The 25,481-nt window shown below is 43.5% G+C and overlaps 1 protein-coding gene across 1 annotated transcript in view; it reads left to right on the forward strand.

Annotated features, from left to right (window-relative positions):
- Myo16 (myosin XVI) overlaps positions 1–25,481 on the forward strand; it is a 335,766-nt gene that overhangs the window by 150,455 nt on the left and 159,830 nt on the right. Inside the window, exons 17-20 of the mRNA XM_051181974.1 lie at positions 2,569–2,680; positions 5,206–5,323; positions 6,039–6,110; positions 7,889–8,030. Coding sequence (XP_051037931.1) covers positions 2,569–2,680; positions 5,206–5,323; positions 6,039–6,110; positions 7,889–8,030 — 444 coding nt within the window. The remainder of the gene's footprint in view (positions 1–2,568; positions 2,681–5,205; positions 5,324–6,038; positions 6,111–7,888; positions 8,031–25,481) is intronic.

Genomic DNA, 25,481 nt, shown 5'->3' on the forward strand with positions numbered 1-25,481 from the left:
TTGTCTATCATTCCAGATACCACAGAAAAACTGAAGGTCCTTTGATTTTGGATAGAAACATCATATTCATGTTCATTTGGATGATTGTTTTTTTTTTTTTTTTTTTTTTTTTTTTTTTTTTGAGACAGGATCTCATGTGTCTAGGATTAATTCTTACTCAGTAGTTACCCAAGGCTATGCTTAAAGTCCTGACACTCCTGCCTCAGTTCCAAAGTACTGGCATTCTGAGTGTGTGCTTCCACACTCGGGCATTAGTTTATTTACTGTTTGTTTATCTGTCTTTTATTTACTGAGAGTTGAACCCACAGCCTGTGTGCACAAGGTAAATGTTACACCACTAAACTACAGCCTTGGCCTGTTCCTTAATTTCTCTTTTGAGGCAGACTGTCATTAAGGTGTCTAGATTCACTTTGTACCTGTTCTGCCCCTATGTAGTGTAAGGTGATCTCTAACCCAAAATCCTCCTGTCACTTTGTCCTGGTATCTTAGGATGCAGGTATGTCATTTACCTATCACCTGTCATCTATCTATAGTCTATTACTCTTTTGTCTCATTCTCCTGTCATCTATCTGCCTGTCATTCTTTCATCAACTATCTGCCTATCATATTTATATCTATCTCTCTGCTTCTATCATCATCCTATCTATCTGTCTTCTATCATCTATCATCTATCTGTTGATCATCTATCTCTCTCTGCCATCCATCTGCCTCTCATTCATTTATCATCTATATGCCTATCATCTATCTTTCTATCTTCTACCTATCATCTGTCACCATCCTATCTACCTATCATCTATAAATCATCTATCTCTATCATCTATCTATAATCTACCTATCTACTTGTATCTATCTATCTATCTATCTATCTATCTACCTAGCTATCTATTATGTCTGCTTATCTGTCATCCATCTGTCTGTCTGTCTATCTGCCTACTTCTCTCTCCATCCATCTCCTTTCCAAACCCCTTTCTGGCATCTTCATGCATGTATAGGATGCACACTGAGCTTATTCTCTTAGTTATCCTCCTTAATGCTCTTACAATTTCTCCAGCGATCTGCTTTCAAAAATTGAATATTTTCTCTCATGTGCAGAATCTATGGAGAAAAGACAGCCCCCTATTTTGTGATCCCATCGACTCATGTGGCTTCAGTTTTCTGCACAGGGAAGTTTTCCAGGTGTCATTTCTTGCCATTTTTTGAGTTTCAGATTCTAAAAGATGTTATTTCTCTGGCTGTGGCTTAACCCTTAACAGTTCTGTTTAAATTTCTCATGACTGATACAAACAAGAGGCTTTCTCACAAAAGATGCCCCTCCCCCTTAATAACAATACTTGGTGGATGAAATAGATTCCCCATTCCAAGGACACTGACTACCTACAAAGCATCTTCTTCTTACCAGCCTCTCCCCTGCCCAGCCCAGTCTATCCCCTCTGCCCCAGCCCCTTCCTTCCCTGCCCAGCCCAGTTCACCCCCTCTGCCCTAGCCCCTCCCCTGTTCAACCCAGTCTACTTCCTCTACCCTAGCCTCTCCCCTGCCCAGCAAGTCTACCCCCTCTGTCCCCACCCCTCCTTTGCCTCAGCATCCCTGACTTCTGTCTGTACCTAGACAACCCCTGCCTTGGTCGCTTCATCTCTCTCCAAGGGTCCTTCCTCTCTAGGTACTAGGTCACTCCTGAACATATACCCTGACATCCCTCTTCTGTTTGTACCGCCCCCCCCCCTGCAAGGGTTCTTGCCACTTGCCAAATATAACTACACATCTTTCACAAGATGCTCAGAGGCCTAGCTGTTCCTCCTTCCTTGGCAATCTTTATTGTTCTCACCCTGGGTTCTCATTTTGTTGACCTGTGTACCTTGTGCACAACATGCATGACTAACCTTGTGTCACTTCACATGTACTGATGCATGTTTTCGGGACAGGGTTATTGCTTGCAGGCTAGGCTCATTCTCACTTATGGGCCTGCTCTCATACTGGACCCTTGATCCTGCACAGCTTTTCTTCCTGGTACCTGCCTGCTTTCCCACTTTTAAAAGCATCTTACACACTTCCATGCAGCTCCTCTTGTCCCCGCCCTGGACACCTAATTTGTCTCTGCTGGGTTTCCTAGAGGAGACCTTTGTCTTTGTGTTCTCAGCTTGGTAATGGTACACCTGCCTTTACGTTTGTCAAGCAAAGGGAATTAATCAGCAACCTTAAAATGAAAGCCTCCTGGCAAGCAGGGATAATACATTAGTATACATTAAGCATCTCTCATGCAAATGTGAGCTGCAGTGCCTACTCTGGCACCTGCCAACTTTCAGTATGAAGTTCACAACTGGTGACCGCCTCCCCTCATAAAGAAAGGTTCAGATAAGGTGACCCTGAGTCAGCACTGTGATTATGTTCTGGGACAAGAATCACTGTCTTCCCCTAAACATCATGCGCTCCAATGTAGCTTTGTAAACACCTGGGGACACAGTGTCCGGGTCCAGGTGATTTCCATGATGACAGAGATCAGGTGTGGATGAGGCAATCTGCCACCACTGGTGTTTGTTTCCAAGCTATAACGTCACACGTTTATCTTAACAGGTATATGAACCAAGGCATGCAGGAAGAGGTGTCCACAGCAGAGCGCTCTCTGAACAAGGAGAGACTTGCAGTTCTGAAACATGCTCTGAATGTAGTTGGCTTCAGCAGCTGGGTGAGTGTCCTTGTGAGGGTCTCCCACAAAAAACCAGCCTCCACCAGTTTAAAAAAACTCACTCATCCAGAACCATTCCCTCAGCCTTGCTCCATGTAGCCCATTGGTTGTTGCTGGCCCTGTCAATCTTCCAGCAGAGAACAGGCTTTCCTCTGTCCTCCTAGGGATTACTGTCCAGCAGGGGTAGGAGCAAATAGGGTGGTAGGTACCAAGAATGCAGATACTAGACAACTCATAGGAACATGACATTATTGCTATTTCCTTTCTTTTCTTTTTAAGTTTATGTGTGCTAGTGTTTTGCTTGCATGAAGTGCCCATGGAGGTCAGAAGAGGCGTTGGATCCTTTAGCACAGGAGTTACATACAGTTATGAGCTGCCTTGTGGGTGCAAAGAATCAAACCCAGGTCCTCCTCAAGAGCAGCTGGTGCTCCTAACCACTGAGCCGTCTCTCCAGCTCTGCCATTCTCAATAAAAATAGAAAAAGCCTTTCACATATGTATCTAGAACAAGCCACATGACTGTGTTGACTGACTTGTGAGGAACCTGGCCAGTCTACAGAAACTGCATTCTGTGAAATGATCACCCTGCAAACTAATGTAACCACTTTACTTAAATATCTTCTCTAGGAAGCTAGAGAATGTATGGCAAGTTTTAGGTCACCCCTGTGCCACAGCAACTTCCAAGACAATGGAAAGCCCCTTGGCCCAAGCCAAACTGCCTAGAACTACTAGCCCCTTCTGGATACTGGTCACTTGACTAGTGGCTGATGAGACTGAAGAAATTAATTTTTCATATCTTAAAATATTAATTGAAATGTTAATAGCCATGTGGTTAGAGGGTACAGCTGTGCACAGGGCCAGTCCTGAGAATTAGACATGAATGGTTGAGCCCCGGAGGAGGAGGTTCTCAGGAATCACTTCTGTTGTCCTGATGCCCTTATCTCTGCCCTCTCAATATGGAAGTAGGTGGTTGGGGTTGTGGCCAAGTCCTCCAGAAACAATTAACAAGAGGTCCATGGGGGCCCTGGTATGCCCACAGCTTTTGATCCCATATGTAGTCCTTTGTTTTTCAGAAGGCTGTGTGTTGCCCATGTCTGCAGTCTTAGCTAGCAGGGGCAGGAGGGGCAGGCAGGGGGAGGCACACAGGAACGCTGACAGACTCAGCCTAAATGGATTCACTGAGGCGCTTTGCTTGACAGGACCCCACACCTTTCAGAGCCCAGAGTTCCAGGAATGAGAGGTAACCTGATGGTGCCTTGTTCTGTTTGACCCAATTATCCAATGCCTACATTTCCTTCTTTCCCTGACCCGGCCCACTTGCATGCTTTGATCTGTGAGGTTTCTTTTCACACTCACCCACCCCCACCCGGAGTTTCTAGATTCCATAGGGAACAGGAGCACAGATGACAGGGCAGGAGACCATTTTACCAAAATACCATTCACTTGGAAACATAGCTTTGAAATTTCACACTTGATCCTCAAAGGCAGGGCAGGCAAAATCCACCTGCTGACCGTTAACAGCTGATAGAGATGGATGTGCATTTTAGCAAAAGGCCTGATGTCCATCCCTTTATCCTAAACCTTTAAAGTAATGTGAGGAGTAAAAATCATTCCACTTTGGAGTGATGGCCTCTGTCCATAATTAAGAACAGTATTTCTGGACAGGTATGGCCTTAGGAGCAAATTCTGCAAGGGATTATGGAACTGTTCCTCCTCTGCACTCCATCCCAACAGCATGCAAGCCGACTAGGCAGGAGGGTAGGACTGTCCACTGCAGACAGAGGCAGGAATTCAGGGCTGAACTCCCACAGGGAGGTTTTCCTGACCAAGTCCACCACATTGTCCTGTGGCTTGTGGTGAGTTGTCATAGCTCTGTCTCCCTCGCTGAATCCAAAACCCCTGAGAGCAGCACAGATCCTTCTTGTCTGTATGCTCCCAAGGTGCCCACCTTGCAGAACACTGAAGGGAGATTTATGCATGCTATCGAAGAGGTGAACACTTGATGGTCCATTTAAGAAGCTGGGGAAATGCTATTCTATCACACAAGGGAGAGTCCAGTGGGAAACGCTGCTGTCCACCATAACACTGGGATGCTATACCTAGGCATTACTTGAGAGGGAAGATCTCAGTCTCTGTCTCTTTAAAGATGGGAAAATGACAATTCCCAATGTCGGATCTTACCCCTCCTTTGTACAGTCCCAGGCTTCCAGACCCTCCTCCCTGCTTCCTGAAGTACCTTATATGCAATGAGAACTTGGGTCAGTGGGGCATTTCCTGTGGGAGCTTGGACTAAGTCACCAATTTTTTGGAATGATCATTAACCTGAACCCTTTGCTTTGTATAAGAACAGCAACATCAGTTTAAGGGTAATGTGCATTTGATTTGAGATTTGATTCTGAGCCCGCGCTGGCAGTTTCTTGATGTGCTGTTGGTCTGGAGAGCAGTGAGCCCATCACCAGCATGCTCTTTTGCTTCTAACGAAGTCCCTTCTCTAAGCAGTTCTGTCGGTTCTCTGTAAACACCTAGGAGGTGGAGAACCTGTTTGTTATCCTAGCGGCGATATTGCACCTTGGAGACATCCAGTTCACAGCGCTGACCGAAGCTGACTCGGCCTTTGTCTCTGACCTCCACCTTCTGGAACAAGGTCAGTGGACCACCACCCCAATGAGGAAAACATCTTTGATGTGCAGTTCCCCAGAACTGCCAGCAGATGGAGACATAGTACAATGAGCCAGCTGCAATAATCTCTTCCTAGGGCTCGTCTTGGGGGGAGGGGAGAACCTCTTTCTTCTCTAACGGGCTAGGGAGTGGGGGTAGCAGATAAATGTGCTTTCACGTCCTCATTCTGCTCACCACACTGGCAGCCTAGGGGTGTCCGCAGCATATACATGGGATACAATCTAAATATTCTCTGCCCCGGCCCCCCACTGTCCTTATAGTATTTGGAGACCAGGTCATCAGCTAAACATTATAAACACAATTCCCTTTAAATGCCTCGTTCAAGATCTCTCACTTCTTTGATGTCTTTCTAGCCACGCCCACTTTTTGAAAGTATCCTTAAACCACGAGTTTTCAAGAAACAGCCTATCTCATGTATTTCAATGTTATTTAATAAGAAATTTGGGGGTGGGTGATCGCCCAGCACCACAGGGGCAATGAAGGTGGAAAATGTGTCTTGAGTGAATCTAGAGAGCCATGGTATCCCTTTCATGTCTGGAATACTAAGGATGAGTTTGCCCTGGAGAGCAGAGTCGCTTGCCTTTACTTAATATGTATACATGAAGCATGTATGCAAAGTGCAGTGTTCTTGGTGTCAAAATGCACAGTGATTTCATATTCACAGGCTGTTTTGATTTCAGTGGCAGGCATGCTCCAAGTATCGACAGATGAGCTGGCATCCGCCTTAACAACCGATATTCAGTATCTTAAAGGTAAATCTTTGTGCAACCTGACTTTTCCCTTTGTACAGTTCTAGGTTTCTTTCAAGTAGGGAAATTAAAGAAACTGTGTCTGTCTCCATAAGGGGAAACTGTTTGTACAGATCAAATGCCAAAGGAGAGAGCTTTGCAAGCCTGCTTGGCCCCCCTTTAGTGTATGGGAACATTGCTGTGCTCCTGGGAGATCGTTCTGATTAACTAGCCCCCTTCCTAATCAACCTGTCATTTCAGAAAAACAAAGCCATCAATCTAAGAGGATTTATTCTCGTAAAACATGGACCTTTTGTGGGGGTAGGGCAGCCGTCTCTGCCTTTTCCGCTCATAATTGGAGCTGTCATTTATTGGGTGTTTATGAGTGGATGGCATAGTGCCAAATATTCTAAAAGTTGTCATTTCTGATCTCACAAATGGTCACGAGGCAGGCATAACTGTTTTTCTCCTCAGAGAGGAAATCATTCAGATTAAAAGGGGTTAATCACTGTGGATGCCAAGCCACTGGCAAGAGGCCTTCTCCCTTTATAGGTTGGCTTCCAACTCTCTACACACACCTACTCCCTGTGCACAGGAAGACTGGATTCCTAGGTGTCTTTTAGTAGATCCGATCCCTGTAACCCTGTCAACAGCTGCATTCTCACCTGGATCGAGACAGCAACCTCTGTCTGGACTTTGCTCATTTTCACCTCATTCTGCAAGAACAAAAACAAACAAAACAGAATGCCAAGGTGCTTTCAAAGAGACACCTGATCCCTTAGCTCCTCCCTGTAGCTCGGACTTCCGGGCCCCTCTTCATGGCCATTGCTAACCATGTCCCCAGCCACATTAAACACGGTGATGTTCTCCAGATGCAGGACCTTGTGGTGTTGTGTGTTTCTGAAGACACGTAAATTCACTTGTCACTTAGCATACAACCATCTGGTTTCCTCTGCTCACACTGCCCTCCCTCTCTCCCTCCTTCCCTCCCTCCCTCTCGTCCTCATCTCTCCACTACCACTAAGTCGGGCCCTCTTTATAACAGTGTTGGTACCATCTCCTAGAATGCTGCATTTAATTCCCTGACTGACTGCTGTCCCACACCCATAGCTTTGACCTTTCTCTCTCAGGACAAGGTTTCAGTGGCTGCTGCTCTCTTTTGAACTGGAGGGATTCTCCTGTCCCTGCCACCCACTCAGCCTGACATTTAAGGATGCACTGTGTTGGCCAAGGCCACAGGCAGAAATTCTAGCCCCCATTAATGTAATGTCTCCAACAGAAGTACTGTATTAGCTCTACCTGTGCCCCAGGTCACCCCAACTCTGGAATTTCTCTCTCTCTCTCTCTCCCTCTCTCTCCCTCTCTCTCTCTTGGAGAATGACCAATATTTCCTCCTGTAGGCTCAGTCTTGTTCCCTAGTTCCACAGGTACATTTTGATTGATTTTACCTTTACTTTCCAGACAGGCAAGTGTTCAAAATGCTCCAGGCTGGTTCAATGCCCAGCCCAGGGATGTTATCAGAAAACTCACTCACAGGACCCTGAGTTAGCTCTCTAACTGTTAGGAAATGGCCCAGATGTGGAGAAGTGTAGCAACATGGTCAGAAGGTCTAGTAAGCCAAGACACTTGACACTCGTTAGATGGCATCATTCGTCACCACTGACAGGTGCTTTGGTGTCATTTTCAACATTTTTGGGTGTGTAGGGATGTCACAGAGAATGGAAGGGCCATACACAGTTGTGATGGCTTCTAATGAGAGAACCACTTGTACCTTATATCTCTTCTTCCTTCTACTATTCCAGGAGATGTGATAATACGTCGGCATACCACACAGATTGCTGCGTTTTACCGTGATCTCCTGGCCAAATCTCTGTATAGTCGTTTGTTTGGTTTTCTGATAAACACCATCAACTGCTGTCTTCAGAATCAAGATGAATATAGAAGGTAGGAGTCGAAGATGTGTGCCTATGTTACAGTTGCAGATGCTTGTGCCTATGTTACCCTGTCACACGCAACTCAGGGGCTGTGGGTACTGAACCCTTAGATACCCCTACCACACACAACTCAGAGGCTATGGACCCACTGACCCCAATGTTACCCAGGCCATCACACAAGGACTACAGATGTTGGCCCCTGGGTTATTCAGCCACATGAAATCAGGGACTGTGGATGTTGGCCCCATGTTATTCTTCGATACATAACTTGGGCCTTACCTCAAAGAGAAGCTTCATATTACAGTAGATCCCAGGGGTAGGCTTCATTCAGACTTCATTTTAACAAGCTAATTTTCACTGGGAAGGTATTAGTGATTATGCTTTAGAAATATAAGCCCCCACCCCACCTCCCCACCCACCAGCACAGATGGATGAATCAAACTGTCTCTCAGGCATAGATATGCAAATGTGTTCCCTCTAGAATGAAGGTATAGATGTGGCCTTTTGTGCACAGAAAAGAATAGAAGTTTTATGAATCCAAGAACAAGACAGTCTAAGAATATCTAAAGCTCAGGAGTCGGTTGAGAGGCCACGTGTGTCTCTTCTGGGAGCCGTTTGATGATGTGTCTAGTTTTGCCTTGAGAATCCTCACTTATTTCGTGGGTTATTTGACAAAGGGCCCCTGTGGCTTATACCCCTAATCATCTCTAAGCATTAGCTTTCCAGGGCTATTTGATCATCTAAAAATTATAGATTTCCATGGCATTTTGTCAATGAAAAGCTCTGTTATTATTCTTGTCACTGGTAATGACCTTGAGCAGACATCTGAAAGGGAAATTGCACTCGGAAGTCTTCACAGGCAGGCTTGCCTTTGAATGAAACTCTCTGAGAAATGTTTTCTGTTGTCCTGGAGTTCTTTACTAAATTTTTGGATTAAGCCATTTCTTGGAAAAAAATATCAAAATTAATATCAATTAATGGGAAAGTTATGTGTATGGACATTTCAGGTTTTGAACTAAGGGTATAAGGATCCTTCAAATGTACCCATGCAGAATCCCAGTGCTCAATACTCCCTATGTTCACACCACTCCGAGAGCTTAGGGCAGCTCAAATGTTTTAGCAGAAACACCTGACTCTTTCTATGGGTGACGAGGGCTCCAGCCGGGCTCTTTAATACCATGGGGTTCCAGCTCTTGCTTCTTCTGTGTTGGTTAGTCTGTGGTCCTCTGCCTCCCTAGCCCTTCCCTTCCCTTTGACACAATACCTATGGGAAAGCTGGAGAAACAAAAAATTTAGTCTTGGTTTGGGGTTGGAAAAGATGCTCTCCAGCAAGGAAGGGAAGGCTGTGGGTGGGAGCAGGGAGTCCAAAGGCACCTTTCTCAGCCGTCAGAGAAAGGGGAAGTCCAGAGAAAGGGGATGGTACTGTCCACACTCAGGGAGAGTCTCCTCTTCTCCATCCAGTCTTATAGACCACCCCCTCCCCAAAGGTGTACCTCACAAATTCCCCCATACAGTCCTTAACCTGGTAAAGTTGACAACAGATATGAGATGTCACAACCTAGAAATGTGACGATGTGTTCACAGCTGTCACCCATGTGCCAAGTTTACCAGATTAACCTTGTAGAAAGATATTAGCACCCTTGCTCATGTGGATGGGGGCCTATTAACATTTAATTAATGCACAATCCTGGGGACACAGAAGCTTCCAGAAAATTCCCACTTGACATTTGAATCCTGCAGAGTCTTAAATGTATATGATTGGAAACACCTAGATCTGCCGAAGAGAAGAAACTTGGCCTCCTTCACAGCCAACACTTTGCCAGATGTGTCAGAATGGAAAAATGGAGAGGCAGCCTTAGCTCTTGCTGGTCCCAATAGACAACTACATGAAGAAAGTATTCATGGGGAATGAGAAATGAATCACAAATCATAGCTATACACCCCACCTCAAAGAGATAGTATCTCCTTGAAGTCATTGACAATTTTTTTTTTCAAGAATCACCCCAAGTTGGGTTTAAAATCCCAAGCAACACAGGGGAATTTTTTCCCTCTGTGGTATTTCTAACTCTTAGGAATTCTCACAACACCTCCTAGTCTACAGATCTGCTTTTTGAGCCAAAAAGGTAAGGTATGTTTGAATAACCTCACAATAGGCTTTTGGTGGAAGACAAGTTTAAAGCTCTGATGCCCTAGTGGTTAAAGTTGGCATGCACATCAAAATGATTGGATGTGACTGTTTCCATGCTGTATTTTACTGTGAAAACTTCAAGCAAGAGCAGATGCTGATAGGCTGTAGTTTAAGGTACTATGGAAGGAGCCAAGCAAGGTCAAGGCAGACCAGTTCATTCTTGGAATGAACACCTCATTCCCAAAGTATAATGGTTATATTATTGTAGTTGGTCTTTGGGCCAGAAACAGGCTTCCAAATAAAAATGTCTTTACATAATTAAACATATGCAGCACATCTTTACATAAACAAATATCCTGCAACATACTATGAAGAAACAATTGTACTTTCTCTCCTTGAATTCTATGAAGACTTCTTCCCTTTGTGGAAACCTTCTGGTGTCAGGCAGGGTATGTTTGATGACCAGTTAATTGAGATGAACATATACTGCCTCTGCATTTGCCTGGAAAATTAATGTGAGCTTTTCCTGGGCTCCTATCCACTGTGACCTTGACACCTGTGTGGCTTTCCCTGGATGCTTTAGATCAGGGCAGAGGCAGGTCAGACTTGAAGCATAGGAACTGTTTATGAGGCTTAGTTCAAAGTGACCTGATGCAAGGAGGTAGACAAAGCTAATAACAATAGCAATTAGAAACCTGGGTAACAACCATGGTTTGTATTTCTTTAATGCTTTACCCCATTCAATGTATATGAACACTAGTGCCTTTGGGGGTAAAATCCCATTAAATAGCTAAAAACTAAACAGGCATATTTTATTGTGAAAGGTGTAGTAGCTGGGAAGATAAAATGGGAAACTCCCTCACAGTCCCTCACAGCTTTCAGATGTTAATCCCTTCTGTGGACATTACTTTTTCCAAGCAATAATTTCTTGTGTGTAAGAGGAGTAGATGACAATATCACTACTAAACACTGACATAACCAGCCACGGGTGGTGACACAGACCTTCAATCCCAGCCCTGGGGAGGCAGAGGCGATGGGATCTCTGAGTTTGTGGCCAGCCAGGACCATAGAATGAGTTCCTGCTCTATACATAGAGACAAACCCAGTCTTGAAAACAAACCAATCAAACAAACAAAACAAAAAGCAAACAACCCCCAAAACAATTTTGCAACAAAAATAAAATAGAAAATTATAACAGCATAGTGTAATAAAATTATGCTAATATGTTTTTAAAATACCTATATTAGTGCAAACAGTCTGCCTCAGGATGGCCTGCTCTTGCAGCCTGCTGAGAGGCAGTTGTCCCTGTGGCTCCTCCCACCTCCCCCTTTTGTTAGCCACCAGACTCTAAGGACACTATTGCTCTTGTTCTTTGGGGGAAGGTGACACACAGTGCCCATTTTCATCTCTGTAGTCCTCATTGACCACATCAGCCATGGAGTAAGGCAAAGGGAGTCAGAATAGCAAGTCATGTGTCCGAGCTCCCAGAATTTGGCATGCCCACCAGATCCCTAGCTCCTGACACACTGTCAAGGGAGAGCAGCTGTGTCCAGCACATGCACTTACAGAGCCTATTAAAGGACAGCTGTGGGCAGTTCTTGCCCAGGTCCCCTCCCAGCATCCGCTGGGACACAGCAGTGCTTCGGTTCTGAGAGACAGGTATGTGGTGGACTGTCTCTATGTGGAAGGAGTTCCAGGACTCTGTAACCTCTTCAGACAACACATGGAGTGCCATTTAGAGTTCTCTGACACAGAAGATGAGGCTTCAGGTGATGCAGATGACATAGGCCTGTAGCTCCTATTCAGAGGCATTTTGACCTTTATTTCTCTGTGTTGAAGGCTCAGAGTCAAACCTGGATGACCCCCTGAGGGGTAGGAAAGCTCCTTACACTTCGTTTGTGTCTTAGTTACTTTTCTATTGCTGTGAAGAGGCACTATGACCAGGACAACTTATAAAAGAAAGAGTTTATCCTGCTTTACATGGCTAAAGGGTTAATCCATGACTGTGATGTGGGCAGCAGGTAGGCTGGAAGAATGGATCAGTAGCTGAGAGCTACCATTTTGAGACAATCAGGTGCCAACAACAGCTAACTGGGAATGGCATGGGTTTTTGAAGCCTCAAAGCCAGCCCCCAGTGATACCACCTCATACAAGGCCACACCCCCTGACCCTTCCCAAACAGCTCACCAAACTGGGGACTGACAACTGGAGACCATGTAGTCAAGCATGTGAGATTACAGGCCCACACCCTGATCTCATGAAGGTAACTCCTCACTTGAAGTTCCCTCTTCTCAGATGACTAGCTGGTCCCTCCACAGAGAGAAGAGCTTGAGAGCTCACATGTCCCTGGGAATAGGGAGGGCTCTGCTTGTTATGTAAAAGTACAAGGGCTTCTTCCAGGAGGCATGAAGTTTCTACCTCACCTTATCTTTTATTCCATGTACCGAGGCTGATTGTTGAATAGGAAAGGAGGCTGGTCAACTAATATTTGTGAAATTTCTCAAGCTATTCAGTCTCTCTTCTGCTAGCCAGTACTCATATCTGAAGACATGTGTGTTTGATCATGTATCTTAGCTATTTTTCTATTGTTATGGCATGATACTATGGCTAAGGCAACTTATAAAAGAACCATTTAATTGGGACCTTGCTTATAGTTCTAGAGGGTGAGTCTGTGATCACCATGGTGAAAGAACATGGTGGTATGCACTCAGATTTGGTGTTAGAGCAGGATCTGGATGCAGATCACTAAGTCATAGGCAGAGAGAGAGAGACAGAGAGAGAGGAGGCAGAGAAACACAGAGAGAAAGAGACAGAGACAGAGACACAGAGTCTAGAATGAGCTTTGAAACCTCAAAGCCCACTTCCAACAACACACCTCCTATAGCAAGGCCACACCTACTCTAATAATAAGGCCATACTTCCTAATCTTTCCCAGACAGTCCCACTAACTGGGACCTAAGAATTCCAACATATGGGCCTGTAGGGCGATTGTCACTCAAGCCAGCACGCCATGTGATGAGTTACAATCACTCACCTCCCTTCTTCCACTCTTATTTGACCTATATTTTAGACTTTGTAATTGTTATGTTCCAGGAAAGGATACATTGTCTGCCCTTATCTGATAAATACAAAACAGGAAACTGTGAAATTTAGAGAGCTGATGATGTGTGTATAAAATACTGATGGAGATGTTGCTTTACATATGAACTCTGACTTCCCCTTATAGTACGTGACTGAAATGATAACGAAAATTTAAACTGTTAGAGTTGCAAGTTATAAAGTTATCCTCAGGAAAACATAAGGCAAAGTAAAGATTGTAGGAAGTGCACATTAAAAATCCAGAGATCAGCACATAATTAAGCACCCCTTTTTGAAAAAAAGACAAGTTTATATATTTATTTATTCTTTGTTAATCCTATTGAAAGCACTTAATTCTCAATAAATGGATTTATGTTATTAATTTTTAAATGCCTCAAAAAATAATAAAACACCCACAGTGCATTTATTTTAAAAAAAATAGAAGTAAAAGGTAGTCTCACTCAGGATTTCTTTTTCTATTTAATGAATAATATCCCATCTTATTGTATGCTGTCTTTTATTCTTTGTCAAAAACTATAGAAAAATCAAAATGGGTACAAAGTTACATGGCAGGCAGCGTTTACCTGCAGCTGAGAGTTAGCATGAGTAACACTTGGTGTTCATTTTTAATAGGAACATATAATTACAGCACAGACCTGGCTCAGGCCTTTCACGGGTATTTCTTTGGCTCCTCGGCCATCAAGTTTTTCATAACAGCTGCATAAGAACACTGTCTGATAAAAGGGACAGGAGAGCAAGCCTGAGGTGTATTTTCTACACTCTGTTTTTAAACTCCATGTTGGGTTTGAGCTTTAACCACCTCTACCCATCAAGGAAGAATTGTTTTCATTTGCTGAGTCAGTTCCTATGGCTACATAAACTTCATCTGCAGATGGCAAGGTCTCTTCCCACATTTTTTCCTCAGCTGCCAGCAGGGCTGCATGCTTGTGCACAACTTCTGACACACACTCTCCTGGGCTGGCTTCAGTGGCAGAGCTGCAGTCAGAGCATGAGTCTGCATTTCTCTGGCCAAGCAGAGACTCTTCCAGCAAGGCAACCTTGAACTGCGGCCCGGCAACATGCCATGGATTTCCGGTGTAGTTTTGTCTTACTTCAGGGCCTTATCACAGTCTTCTCTTATCACAAGCCTATTTTACATTTTCCCCTAAACACTCTGAGATCTTCAACAAATCATAAATGTTACTTTGTGTATGAGGGACTGAAAGGATTTCATAGTTGACTTGAGTATTCAAGGAGCCCTGCTCTATTAATAGCATCTGCACGCTCAGTCTCCTCTGAGTTTTAATCTGATTGAAATTATATCAATAATACGTTGTGATGACTTGGTTCTTGTTAATAGATTCCAGTTCCCTCACTTGTTTTGGTGATCTTTATTCTTTCATACACATCCTGTATTCATTTTGGTTTTTTGAGAAACGTTTTCGGAGGACACTGCCCAGAAGCACATCCACAGATGACTACGGGGAGCTTGCCCCTTCTGGGCTATTCTGCATTGCGGCATTTGTCTGCTGTCCTTTCACTTGGCAATGCCTGCTGCTTTCCCTCCCGTGGGCTCAGGGTGTCCCTCCCTGCTTTACTTTTCTGGATGCTTCACTGGGTGTAACCACCAAGGAAATTTCTGCTACTTTTCCGCGGGTTGATCTTCTGTCCAAAAATCTTGAATTGTATGCACGCTTTTTTTTTTTATTTGTTCCAATAAATTTTCTGGTGGAATAGCTTAGTATGTTTCTAATAAATAGTCCAGAGGGTGTCTCTTCCCTCTGTGGCTGTTGTTTCTCCCATTGTTTTCTTGCACTGACCAGCACTGCCAGGCACAGTTGGAAATGTGTGATGGTACACCTTGCCTTGTTTCCAAAATGATGACAATAGCACTATAATTTGCCCTTATGTAACATGTTTACTTAAAATTCCAGTAGTTAATCTTTGCTGAGGAGCTGTTATGTCTCATCTAAACTAAAAAAAAAAAAATCTATTGGAATGATGATAACCATCTCATTTCTGGTCTTGATGTGTATTTTGAATTAACTTTTAAATTTATAATGAGACTTTTTTACCCTAGCTTGTCTAGAACTGGCTAAGCGAATCATATGGAGTCAAAGACACAGAGATTTACCTGCCTCTGCCCCCAAGTGCTAGGATTAAGGCATGTACAACTACTCCCAGCTATGTTTTTTTTTTTTTTTTGAGACTATCTTATATGAGTTCTGAATTTGTCAGTTCCACATCTCCCCCCACAATTCCTCCCATTTAATTAATCAATTAATCTTTAATTACTAGTGTTTTACACACACACACACACACACACAAAACTTACTAAGTCCAATTTTACTTTTTAAAAATAGTTTTAGCTGCTTTAAATTTTTTTATTAAGTGTTTGCCTACATGTATGTATATATTTGTACCATGTGAGTACCCTGTAACCACAGAAGTCAGAGGAGGCATTAGATCCCTTGGAGCTATAGCCACAAATGGTTTTGAGCCCAGTTGGATTCTGGAAACCAAAGCTGGTCCCTCTACAAGAGCAGCCATCGTTTTTAACCACTGAACCTTCTATTTCATCCACATTTTATTTTTTATGTTGATTCATTCTCCCTATAAGGTTGCCAACCCTGTTTGGTTTAGTATGATTTTGTTTTCATGAGAGACAAGATTCCAGTTTTTTCTCCTCGAAGAACCTTGACTGTCAAATTCATGCTACATGTCTTCTCTACAATGTTCCCAATGGCATCCAACAGTTAGGGAGCAGATCAACTGTGACCATGTAATTTGCTTCTTTTTGAGTCACATATGCTTCCTATAAAACTACCCACTTCAAATTCTCCATGCCGATTATAGGTATGTTTTTATGGTCTTTCGGTTAACTTATAACTGTAGTGGTAATTTTTGTGCCTCTTCTAGTTTGTGCACACCTTTGGTCTGGCTTAAAGCCAGCCTGTAAGAATAGTTTCCAAAAAAACATGTGTGTGTGTATATGTTCACATTGTTTTATTTTTTGTTTTACCTGTTCTGGGTTTATTGTGTTCTTATTTCAGCTCCTTTTGAACATTGCTCCTTTGTTTTCTGAGCTTACAAGTTGAATATTTGTTTTTCAAAGATTTTCTTTCCTCTGGGCCTGTAAATTATCATCTAAGTAAATTTGAACTCATCCCATGAGTTTTCTATGTGTTTTAGTTTTTCAGAGATTTCATAGCAAGCAGTTCCTCAGAGAAGCAAACCTGACCCGCCATGTTTCCCTTCATTCAAATCAAGAATTTTCTTTCCATTAAATAAAGAGATTTCTTTGATTCTTATAAATACAGTACAAGTGACTTCTATTTCTGGGTAGACTTGTTTAAATCATTCTTCTGGTTACCATGACAACCCAAACTGTAATTTAGCAAATATCTGAAGCAAAACCTGCCTCTCTGAACAAGTCTCTCCCTCTACCCCCCCCCCACTGACACACACAATGATTTCTTGAAGAGCCAACCGTCTTTCTCTGTAATTCCTCTGTAATTTGCTTTTCATGATTCCCTATATGCATATCTATTTCCAAATAGGAAGATTTAGAGGAGTGTGGAGGTTTTACTGAAGCCCTGGGTACATTCTAGCACCCAAATGAGATTTAAAAGAACACATGACATATAATGGTAAGAATGTGCCATTCTTGTTATAAAAGTTGCCAGACACCTTGAACAAAACATGGTTGAATTTAAGCATCAGTGCTAACATTTGTGAATTGTTTTCCAGAATGGCACAGCTTGTATGATCAAGGGAGATCTATCTGTTTTGGTCCTGACTCCATGTTTTCAGGAGACTCAACTGATCTGTAGAAACATGGCTGTTTTAGCATCAAATGTTGGGGGTATAGGGGGTTCTTCTTAATGATGACTCTTGCCAAATTGTTACAATAAAATCTCCAAGTATTTAAATGATTTTAGGGCAGAGAAACATCTAGCATCCTACTTCCTGACTCTTTTTGAGCCAGGAATGTGGAAGCCAGAACCTGTCTTCTTTATGCAAAGGTTAGAACTCAGGGCAGCTGCTGCTGCTTTTGCACTTTTGCTCACCTTTCTTTCTGCACCATGAGCTGTTCTGCCCAGGGAAGTTAATCGAATTAATTGGTTTGTAACTCCCCATGTCCCCATATTAGAAGTTATGTCAGTATAAACAATGCCCCCGGGGAATGGGAACGAGAAAATATCCTGGCTCTTGAGAATCCTATGTCTGGACTAAAAGCCAAGTATGGTGGTCTAGGGAAGAGGAGGCAGGAGGATTGTGAATCTGTAACCCTACACTGAGCCCCAGTCCCAGAAAGTCCATGCAGACTATGTCAGTCACCATAGTTAAACACCGTTGCTTCATAAATGTCTCTCCAACTAGGAGGCTGCGTCCAGTAAGCAAAGCCTGCTAGAGTTGGTTTGAGGTTTTCTGCTGCACACACTGTCTCTTTGGAGACCCATCCATCCAGGCATGGCTTCTTAGATGTGCAGCTGAGATTCATGGTGAAGGGACATTGACTGTGATTATCATATGCCGAATGTGATGTATATAAGTTGGACTTAGGCACCTAGGACAGTTATTCTGTAAACTGACTCAGGGCATCAGATTGGCATTTCTTTCTCTGTTTTGACATGGAGAAACTTAGAGAGTTTTTTTTTTTAATTGTAGGATTTCACAGCAACAAAGGGAAGGGTTTGGGTCATGAACCCTTGGTAACTCTTATTCCAAATCCTGCATTTTCTAACGTTCTTTCCCTAATGAAGGAGAAGGGGGCCTGAAGAGATGGCTCAGCAGTTGTGAGCACTGGCTGCTCTTCCAAAAGATGCAGATTTGATGCCAATCACCCATGTGTCAGCATGTGACTACAGTTTCAGAGAATCCCACACTCTCTTCCAGCCCCTGTTGGTACAAGGTACCTACATAGCACACACACACACACACACACACACAAGAAATTTTTAAAATAAAACAATGGGACACTGGGAATGAGGGTTTTGTTTAAAAGTCAGTAGGGTTTAAGAGTCAATTCCTTTTATGTAAGTAATTTCTTTACTCTCAGTAAAATTAGGATTACAGTGAAGTATTTCAGAATGTGAGCCATTCATGCCTGAGGGCAAGGCTGTCTTCTGATTCTTCGTATCAGGGTATAAGGAGTCAGAGGCTTTGCTAAACTGGGAGCTGCAGGGAACACTTCCAGTGAACCTGTGGACAAGCTGATGAGTGACAGGCAACCTGGCTGAAAGCCACTGTTAGGAGAGGCTCCTGCTGCATTGCAGAGGCTAGTTCCCATCTCTTCTTTCTGCATGGCCTCTCAAAGTGACTTAAGTGTCCCTCCGCACTATGATCCAATAGAACCCCACAGTCTGAAACCTCTGGTGATACATTTCTGTTTCCCAATATGTGCATTAAACTGTAAAGATACCCAGAAGCTTTCTTTAAAAGCAAACAGTAAGACTAGAGCCTCAGAGTGTGGGCAGGAAAATGCTGATTGAAGGTACTAAGTGGTGAACGTGTAGCATGAAGAGATGCAGAGAGCTACATGAACTGATGACAATGGTTCGTACCACTACAAGGGGGAATCTGGATCTGTCATGCCACAAGTGACAAATATGTCTGTAAACCTATAACCACACTGTGTATTACACATAAATGTGTTAACATTTGCTTTTTAAAATATAGCAAAATGCTAATTTAAAAAAAGCCAGGTAGTGGTGGAGCATACCTTGCCAGGTGGTGGTGGGGCATGCCTTTAATCCCAGCACTCAGAAGGCAAAGGCAGGTGAATCTCTGTGAGTTCAAGACCAACATGGTCTACAAAAGCTAGTTCCAGGACAGACTCCAGAGCTACACAGAGAAACCCTGTCTTGGAAAACATATGTACATACATACATACATACATACACACACACACACACACACACACACACACACACACGCGCAACGCTGGCGCGCGCGCGCAAAAGGAGGGTTTGAGTTAAAATGCAATTATCGGGAAGGGACAAAAAAAAAAAAAAACTAGTACAAAAGGATAATAATAGTAAGACAAAGATAGCATTACCTGGACAGTTTGACTGAAGCCTGTGTTGATGTGTTGGGAAAACATATAGATTTCATGGTTTGTGTGCAGGAATGCCAACCCAAGGACAGGGCTGTTGATTGTATGCACAGTGTTTTAATCTGCCAGCTGGGTTAACTTCCTCAGAATTTAACAAATAGAGGAGCTGAGTTCTTATTCTGAGCTACCAGTTAACAATCTTACGTGAAATGTCTTTCTGTTGCAAATCTCAATTTTCTCAAGTCTTACAGCTACGAATGTCATTCCCTGTTGTCAGCACACAGAGGCTTGGCAGTCATAGATTTCTGGCATGCTTTTTTGATTACACTCCTCGACTCAGGTCATGCTAGTAAATATGGCAAACCCTGTAGATCTCGAATTCTCAGTAGAAATGAGAGAGCTGTCTCTGGTAGATGGATTTGGATTTTTTTAAAAAAGGGTCTTGTCATGTGATCAAGCTTCTTGGCCTCATAAGGGATAGGATTTCATGTGTTCACCACCACTTCTGGCTCCTCAGTTAGTAGGTGACTTTTGGAGGCTGCAAATCAGGTCACTCTTGAAAATCCTGTGATCGTGTGAGCTCAACCCTTCCAGTGGCTCTACGCTATGAGGGTCCAGCTCTGGGAAAAACATGACAGCTCCATGGAGAGTGTAGCTTCCTGCCTGGGATGCAGTGGACCTCCACACAGTGACTTTCTATGGAAGAGTAGCATGTAGCTGAAAGATGGACTTGTCTGTCCATTCTACCAACCTTTCACAGCTAGGGGAACATCTCTTTTACATGGTTAGTAGCAATCCTTCTTGGAAGATCACAGAAAACCTCCTACCCAGCTGACTGGCCTTTCATCCCTACTGTGTCCTGCCTTGATCTGTTTCCCTGAACCACTGGCCATAAAACCAGACCATATGGTGGGTTTTATACCTTTTGAGTTTCTCTCCACTTGGTCTTGAGAATTTGATGACTAGCCTTCACCTCTGTGAGTCAAAGGCTTACTGAAAATGGACCATGAACCCCTGAATTACCTCTAAATCCACTCTACTTTTTAGCCTTGTGCTGTGTTGTGATGGGCATGAATCCCCCTCTGGTGCAAGATCTAATAGTCATCACAAGAGTGAGATGCTCACGCGCCCTCACCCTCCTAACCAAGCATTGTCACATGGTCACCTACAAACTGACACAGACATAGAGCAAACAGGAGCATTGACTAGACCCAAGAGGGAAATAAATGTTGCCTGGAAATGACACCATGGCTCCTCCATCCTCACACCAGCTGCTACTCCACCATTGCCTTTTGTAATGGGTAGCCCAAAGATGAGTACCCAAGATCCACCTGTAGAAGGGGGAAGAGATAACCATATCCACTACTGCATGGCCTTCATCCTGAGAGGCCAGCACTAGCTTTATGAACATGTTCACAAAGCTTTGTGTCTGGCCTGCTTTCTTTGCAGTGGCTCTTCACCCTACCCACAGATTCATATGCAATGTGTAAACTTTCACAGTCATCACTCCCTGTGTGACAATGCATGACAACAACAAGGGCACCCCCTCTAGCCTATGGTTCAGGCCCAGGACAATGAACCCACTCTTTTCTTCTTCCAGAAGTGACATCTTTGTCCTGAGTGCATCCCTAAAGTCCAGCTTGTAGCTCACTGCAGCAGGTAACTGTGGAAGGTGTCCACAGACACAGGAGGACAGACCAAGGCTTTATTGGTTGCTTTCCTTGTTGTTGTGATCACACACCTAGCAGGAAGGTTAAGGGAGGAAGGATTTGTGTTGGCTCAAGGCTTGAGGAGACAGCCCATCATGGTGTGGAAGTGTGGTCCATGTGGACAGAGGTGTCCTTCTGAGACTCCTCCTCATGCCCCCATGAGTGAAGGAGCAGATAGCAGGGAATGCTGGCACATGCCTGGCTTTCTCCTCCCCCTGACCCTTTTATTCAGTCTGGACATCTGGTCCATAGAATGGTGTTGTCTATATTCTGGGAAAGTATCATTTACTCAGCTAATAATCTCTGATAACTGTCTAGTAGACACACCCAGGGGCTGAGGTGACAATGAAAATTAATCATTCCAGACATAAATGAACTCAAGGATGGAATTATTAAACACTATGGTGACTGTGTTCAACTTCTTGAAAATTTGTTTGTGTGTCTCCTTCAAAGTCTGGGTCACCCAGAAGCCTTATCTTGGAAGCACTTTCCTGCAGTTATATTTCTATAATAAATGACACAACATTCTGGACTTACCAATGCCAAGATAAGCACATAACTAAGAGCCTATCACTTACCATTTATTTAGCTGGAAAACTCTGTCACCTGCATAGTTGAGATCCACATGGACAAACATCTCCTTAGTATCCTACCGAAGCCCAGCCTACCCTAATGCCTTGTTATCCACACAGTTCTATGGACTCTGCACCCATCAATGACCCTGTGACCCCCAACTGTATGAGTTTCAGGATAACCTGGCTCCTTTCCCTCCTTTTATTTGGGTGGTTTCTGCCACTCAGTGCTCAGGTTTGAGATGCACGTTCAACACTGAATGCTATATTACTAGTTAATTAATTCTTACTCTGCTTCCATCCAAGATTCATCTGCAAAAGATACAGCAACATAAAAACACAGGTAACTGTCTCGTTATTGGATTTACCATTGCCCAGTCTTACTGCATGAACAAAGAAGTCCCAAGATACCCTTATACGTCTTCTCTTGGCCATATGGACTCGTTCTCTTGGATACATGCCCAGGAGTGTAATTTCTGGGTCATTCCACAATCAGTTCTTTAGTTCAGTAAAGAAGCCAAATCACACTCCATGCTTCCAATTTAGGCTGTCTCCAGGCACGGATAAAGACCCTCTTTGCTTCTTCCATCAAGCACTGGGTTTTGCACCTGGCTGTTTTCATTCACAGAAAATATTCGTCTGTGTTTCCAAGTTTTGTAACCATCATTCTAATGACTGGAGAGCAATTGGCGGAGCAGTAATGCTTTATTTACACAGCCTCCTGTCACGCTGAAAGCAGAGTTGCTTTAGATTTAGAATGCAAGCATCAGTATCATTTAAATGTTGTTTATGTTTTTTTTAAATAATTAAACCAGGTAGTAAGCTGGCTTGATTCCTGTTTCTGAAGATGTTCTTGGTAATGAATCTATATACACCATGGCTGCAAATGCAGGCTATTATGAGGAGACATGCATTCATTAGCAGCGCTGGACTAAGCTTCAGATTTCATGGATAAGAAGGGAAAGAGTAACTTCTATCACATGCACTTTTATGATAGCTAGTGGGTGCCACAGCACAGTCAGCTCCTTTGGAGATGCCCTAAAAACTAACCTCTGTGCGAATCCAGGTCCCTCCAAGGGCAATGAGTCTGGAATGCATGAGTAATATTTCTTACCTATCCTGGTGCCCTCTTGGTCTGCTAAGTGCCAAAAAAGCAAACTCACCTATAAGTTAGCTGAGGGCTTTCTGCTGAGGTTTTCTGCCAATAGCTGGACTAGGAGAATATACCACATCTAGACCTTGCAGAAGGCCTCTTTACCATGTTTTGGGTTTAACCCAACTCTGTCATGGCTCATGATTAAAACTCTCCTTGACCATCTTATCAGAGTGTATTTTTACTTTGTGACTAAATACGTCTGGACTCCCTTTCCTAATCCTATTCATGGTCTAGAAGACTCTCTGGGAACTTTAAGATGATGAGAATAAGGGCAAAGTGACCTTGCTTCTAAGTGCCATGACTGCTCAGCTCAGATTGTGTGTTTGGGTCCGAGGAATGAGTCTGAAGAAGTTACTCTAGACTCAAATCTTCTCCCACCTACAGATACATAGGTGATCAAACACAAATTAGTGGCACAACAGTTAACATTTGTGCGACATAAAAGGTGTTTAATTTACTAATAAGCTAATGTATATTATTAGCCACCAGGAAAACTTCAAGTAGGATCCTCAGAGAATTTATGTAAAATGGCCCATGCCATAGCTATGTTCATTTCACCAGAAAGGTTGGTCATTGGTGGGTCTGAGGCTGTCTCTCTTTTTTTTTTTTTTTTTTTTTTTTTTTTCTTCTGGAGCCTAGCTATAGAATGACACACCTATGTGATAGGACTGGCGCTTTCCTGGTGTTGGTCACTGTGTAGCACAGGCCTCCCACTGGCTGTAAGCTCCAGGGACAGAGGTCACCCACACAATTCCACTCAGTTGTAAGGGACTAAAAGCAGCTTGTAATGGAGCATGTCTTCCCTTGCAGTCCTTGCAGACAGACCTCCCTCACCATGTTCGGAGCTTGCATTTATTTAATTTTTCCGTGTAACTTCTGACTTTTTCAAATCATCTTTTACATTTGTGGCTAAACATGCTTGGGACCCAATCAAATACTTAAAACAAGAACAATGGTGAAAGAGGTTTGTTCTTTCAAACTCATGAACGCCTCCTTCCGAGGGACTAGTGCTTCTAACCCAGGTCAGAATCTCCTAGGGAGTTTTCTACCCTCTGTATGTGGTGACCCTGCACCTCTGCCTGCCTGTCAGCATTACACTGCTATCCTGGGAGAAGGGAAGACTTGGATGGTGGTGGGTGGAGGGGCACCAGGTCCCTGGTACCTATTGGTACTTTCTTTAAATTCAACCAAAATCATGTCCTAATATTAAGGCCCTGACTGCCAAAGTCAGTGGGAACCAACCAGGAAAGGCATATGAGCAAGCTGGAGGGTGCAACACAGAAGTAAACAGATGGTTTGTCTACTCTTGAGATTGGCACACAGGACACATGTCCACTCCTGAGGTGATGGGCACACACAAGGAAGATTCACTCCTGAGACGAGCATACACATGAGAGAGTTGCCCATTCCTGAGATGGACAGAGGGGGCTGTATCTACTTCTGAGATGGCCACTTGGCATTCAGTAGAGATACTCTACTGTGTCCTGGCTATTGTCCCTGTTCACCCCCACTCCCACCCTGTCGTCAGAGACAGCACATTGCCATCTCAGTGCTGACACTGGGCTTCCTGGTCTCTGCCCCATGGCTGGTTCAAGTATTTTTCTTTCCCAACTGTAAGTACTTTGGAAGTAAAATGAACATGTATTTTTAAATAAGTTTAATGAAACTTTTTATTATAATAGCACTGGATGTTTAGAAAACTTTAAGATGCCCTCAAGCTGGCTACTCTGAAATTTTTCTTTTTATGTGTTTTATTTATTACCTATATCAGAAGTTTATTTTGTTGGTGTGTGTGTGTTTGTTTGTGTGTGTACAAAACCACCAATATTGCATGTGGAGGTCAGAGTGTTTCCCATTCTGCCTTGTTTGAGATAGGATCACTCCCTCACGCTGCATGCACCAGGCTGTAGTGAGGTTTCCACCCCGCCCGCACCTGTTGCTATGACCATGCCCACTGGGGTGTGGGGACAGGTGCAGATGGGACATGTGGGGTCTCAGTCTGTGGTCCTGGACCCCAGCTCGCTCTCTTGCTTCCTGGTTGGGGTGCAGAGAGCATCCGGGGGCATCCTTGGAGCCGGAACCCATGGAGGGCATCTGTTTCTGGTGTGTTTTCTCCCAGAATAAATACCAATCAGCCTATATTGTGTCCCAGAATCTTATTTCCCACACAATACCAGGCTAGTGATTTACAAGCTTCTGGGGAGTCTGCTCCCCAGAAGCTTCATCTGCTCTTCCTGTAGGAGCACCAGAGTTGCAGATGCAAGCCACCACATATAGTTTTCTGCATGGGACCTGGGGGTCAAACTCAGGTCCTCACGCTTGCATGGCAAGGACCTTATCCACTGAGCCATCCCTCGTGCATTTAAAAATATTGATTGACATTATACAATTTAAATTCTAAAGGATACATTTGTTTCTAGTTTTATTCTTGATTTACAGTTGTTGCTGAGCATTTCTTATGTTTTCATATAATTATATATGCATCAATAAAGTATTTGCTGGTTATCAAAATAACAAAGCAAATGTGAGACATAAACACAGTCCTGTTTCCCTTTTCTGGGCTTGATCCATTTCCTCCTGAATGTTTTGGGTCTCTTCTTGGGCAGTGCTCTGTTTAGAGTATGTGTTTAACTCCCTATAAATGGGACCATTTATGTTACTTCAATGTATTATGCATGTTTGACATTTAATTCCATATCTTGGTTGTAAGATGTTAGTCATTTCTTTAGATGTTACTGCAGCTAACTAATAAAAAACCTT

Source organism: Phodopus roborovskii, unplaced genomic scaffold (assembly GCF_943737965.1).
Source record: "Phodopus roborovskii unplaced genomic scaffold, PHOROB, whole genome shotgun sequence".
NCBI classification, from domain to species: domain Eukaryota; kingdom Metazoa; phylum Chordata; class Mammalia; order Rodentia; family Cricetidae; genus Phodopus; species Phodopus roborovskii.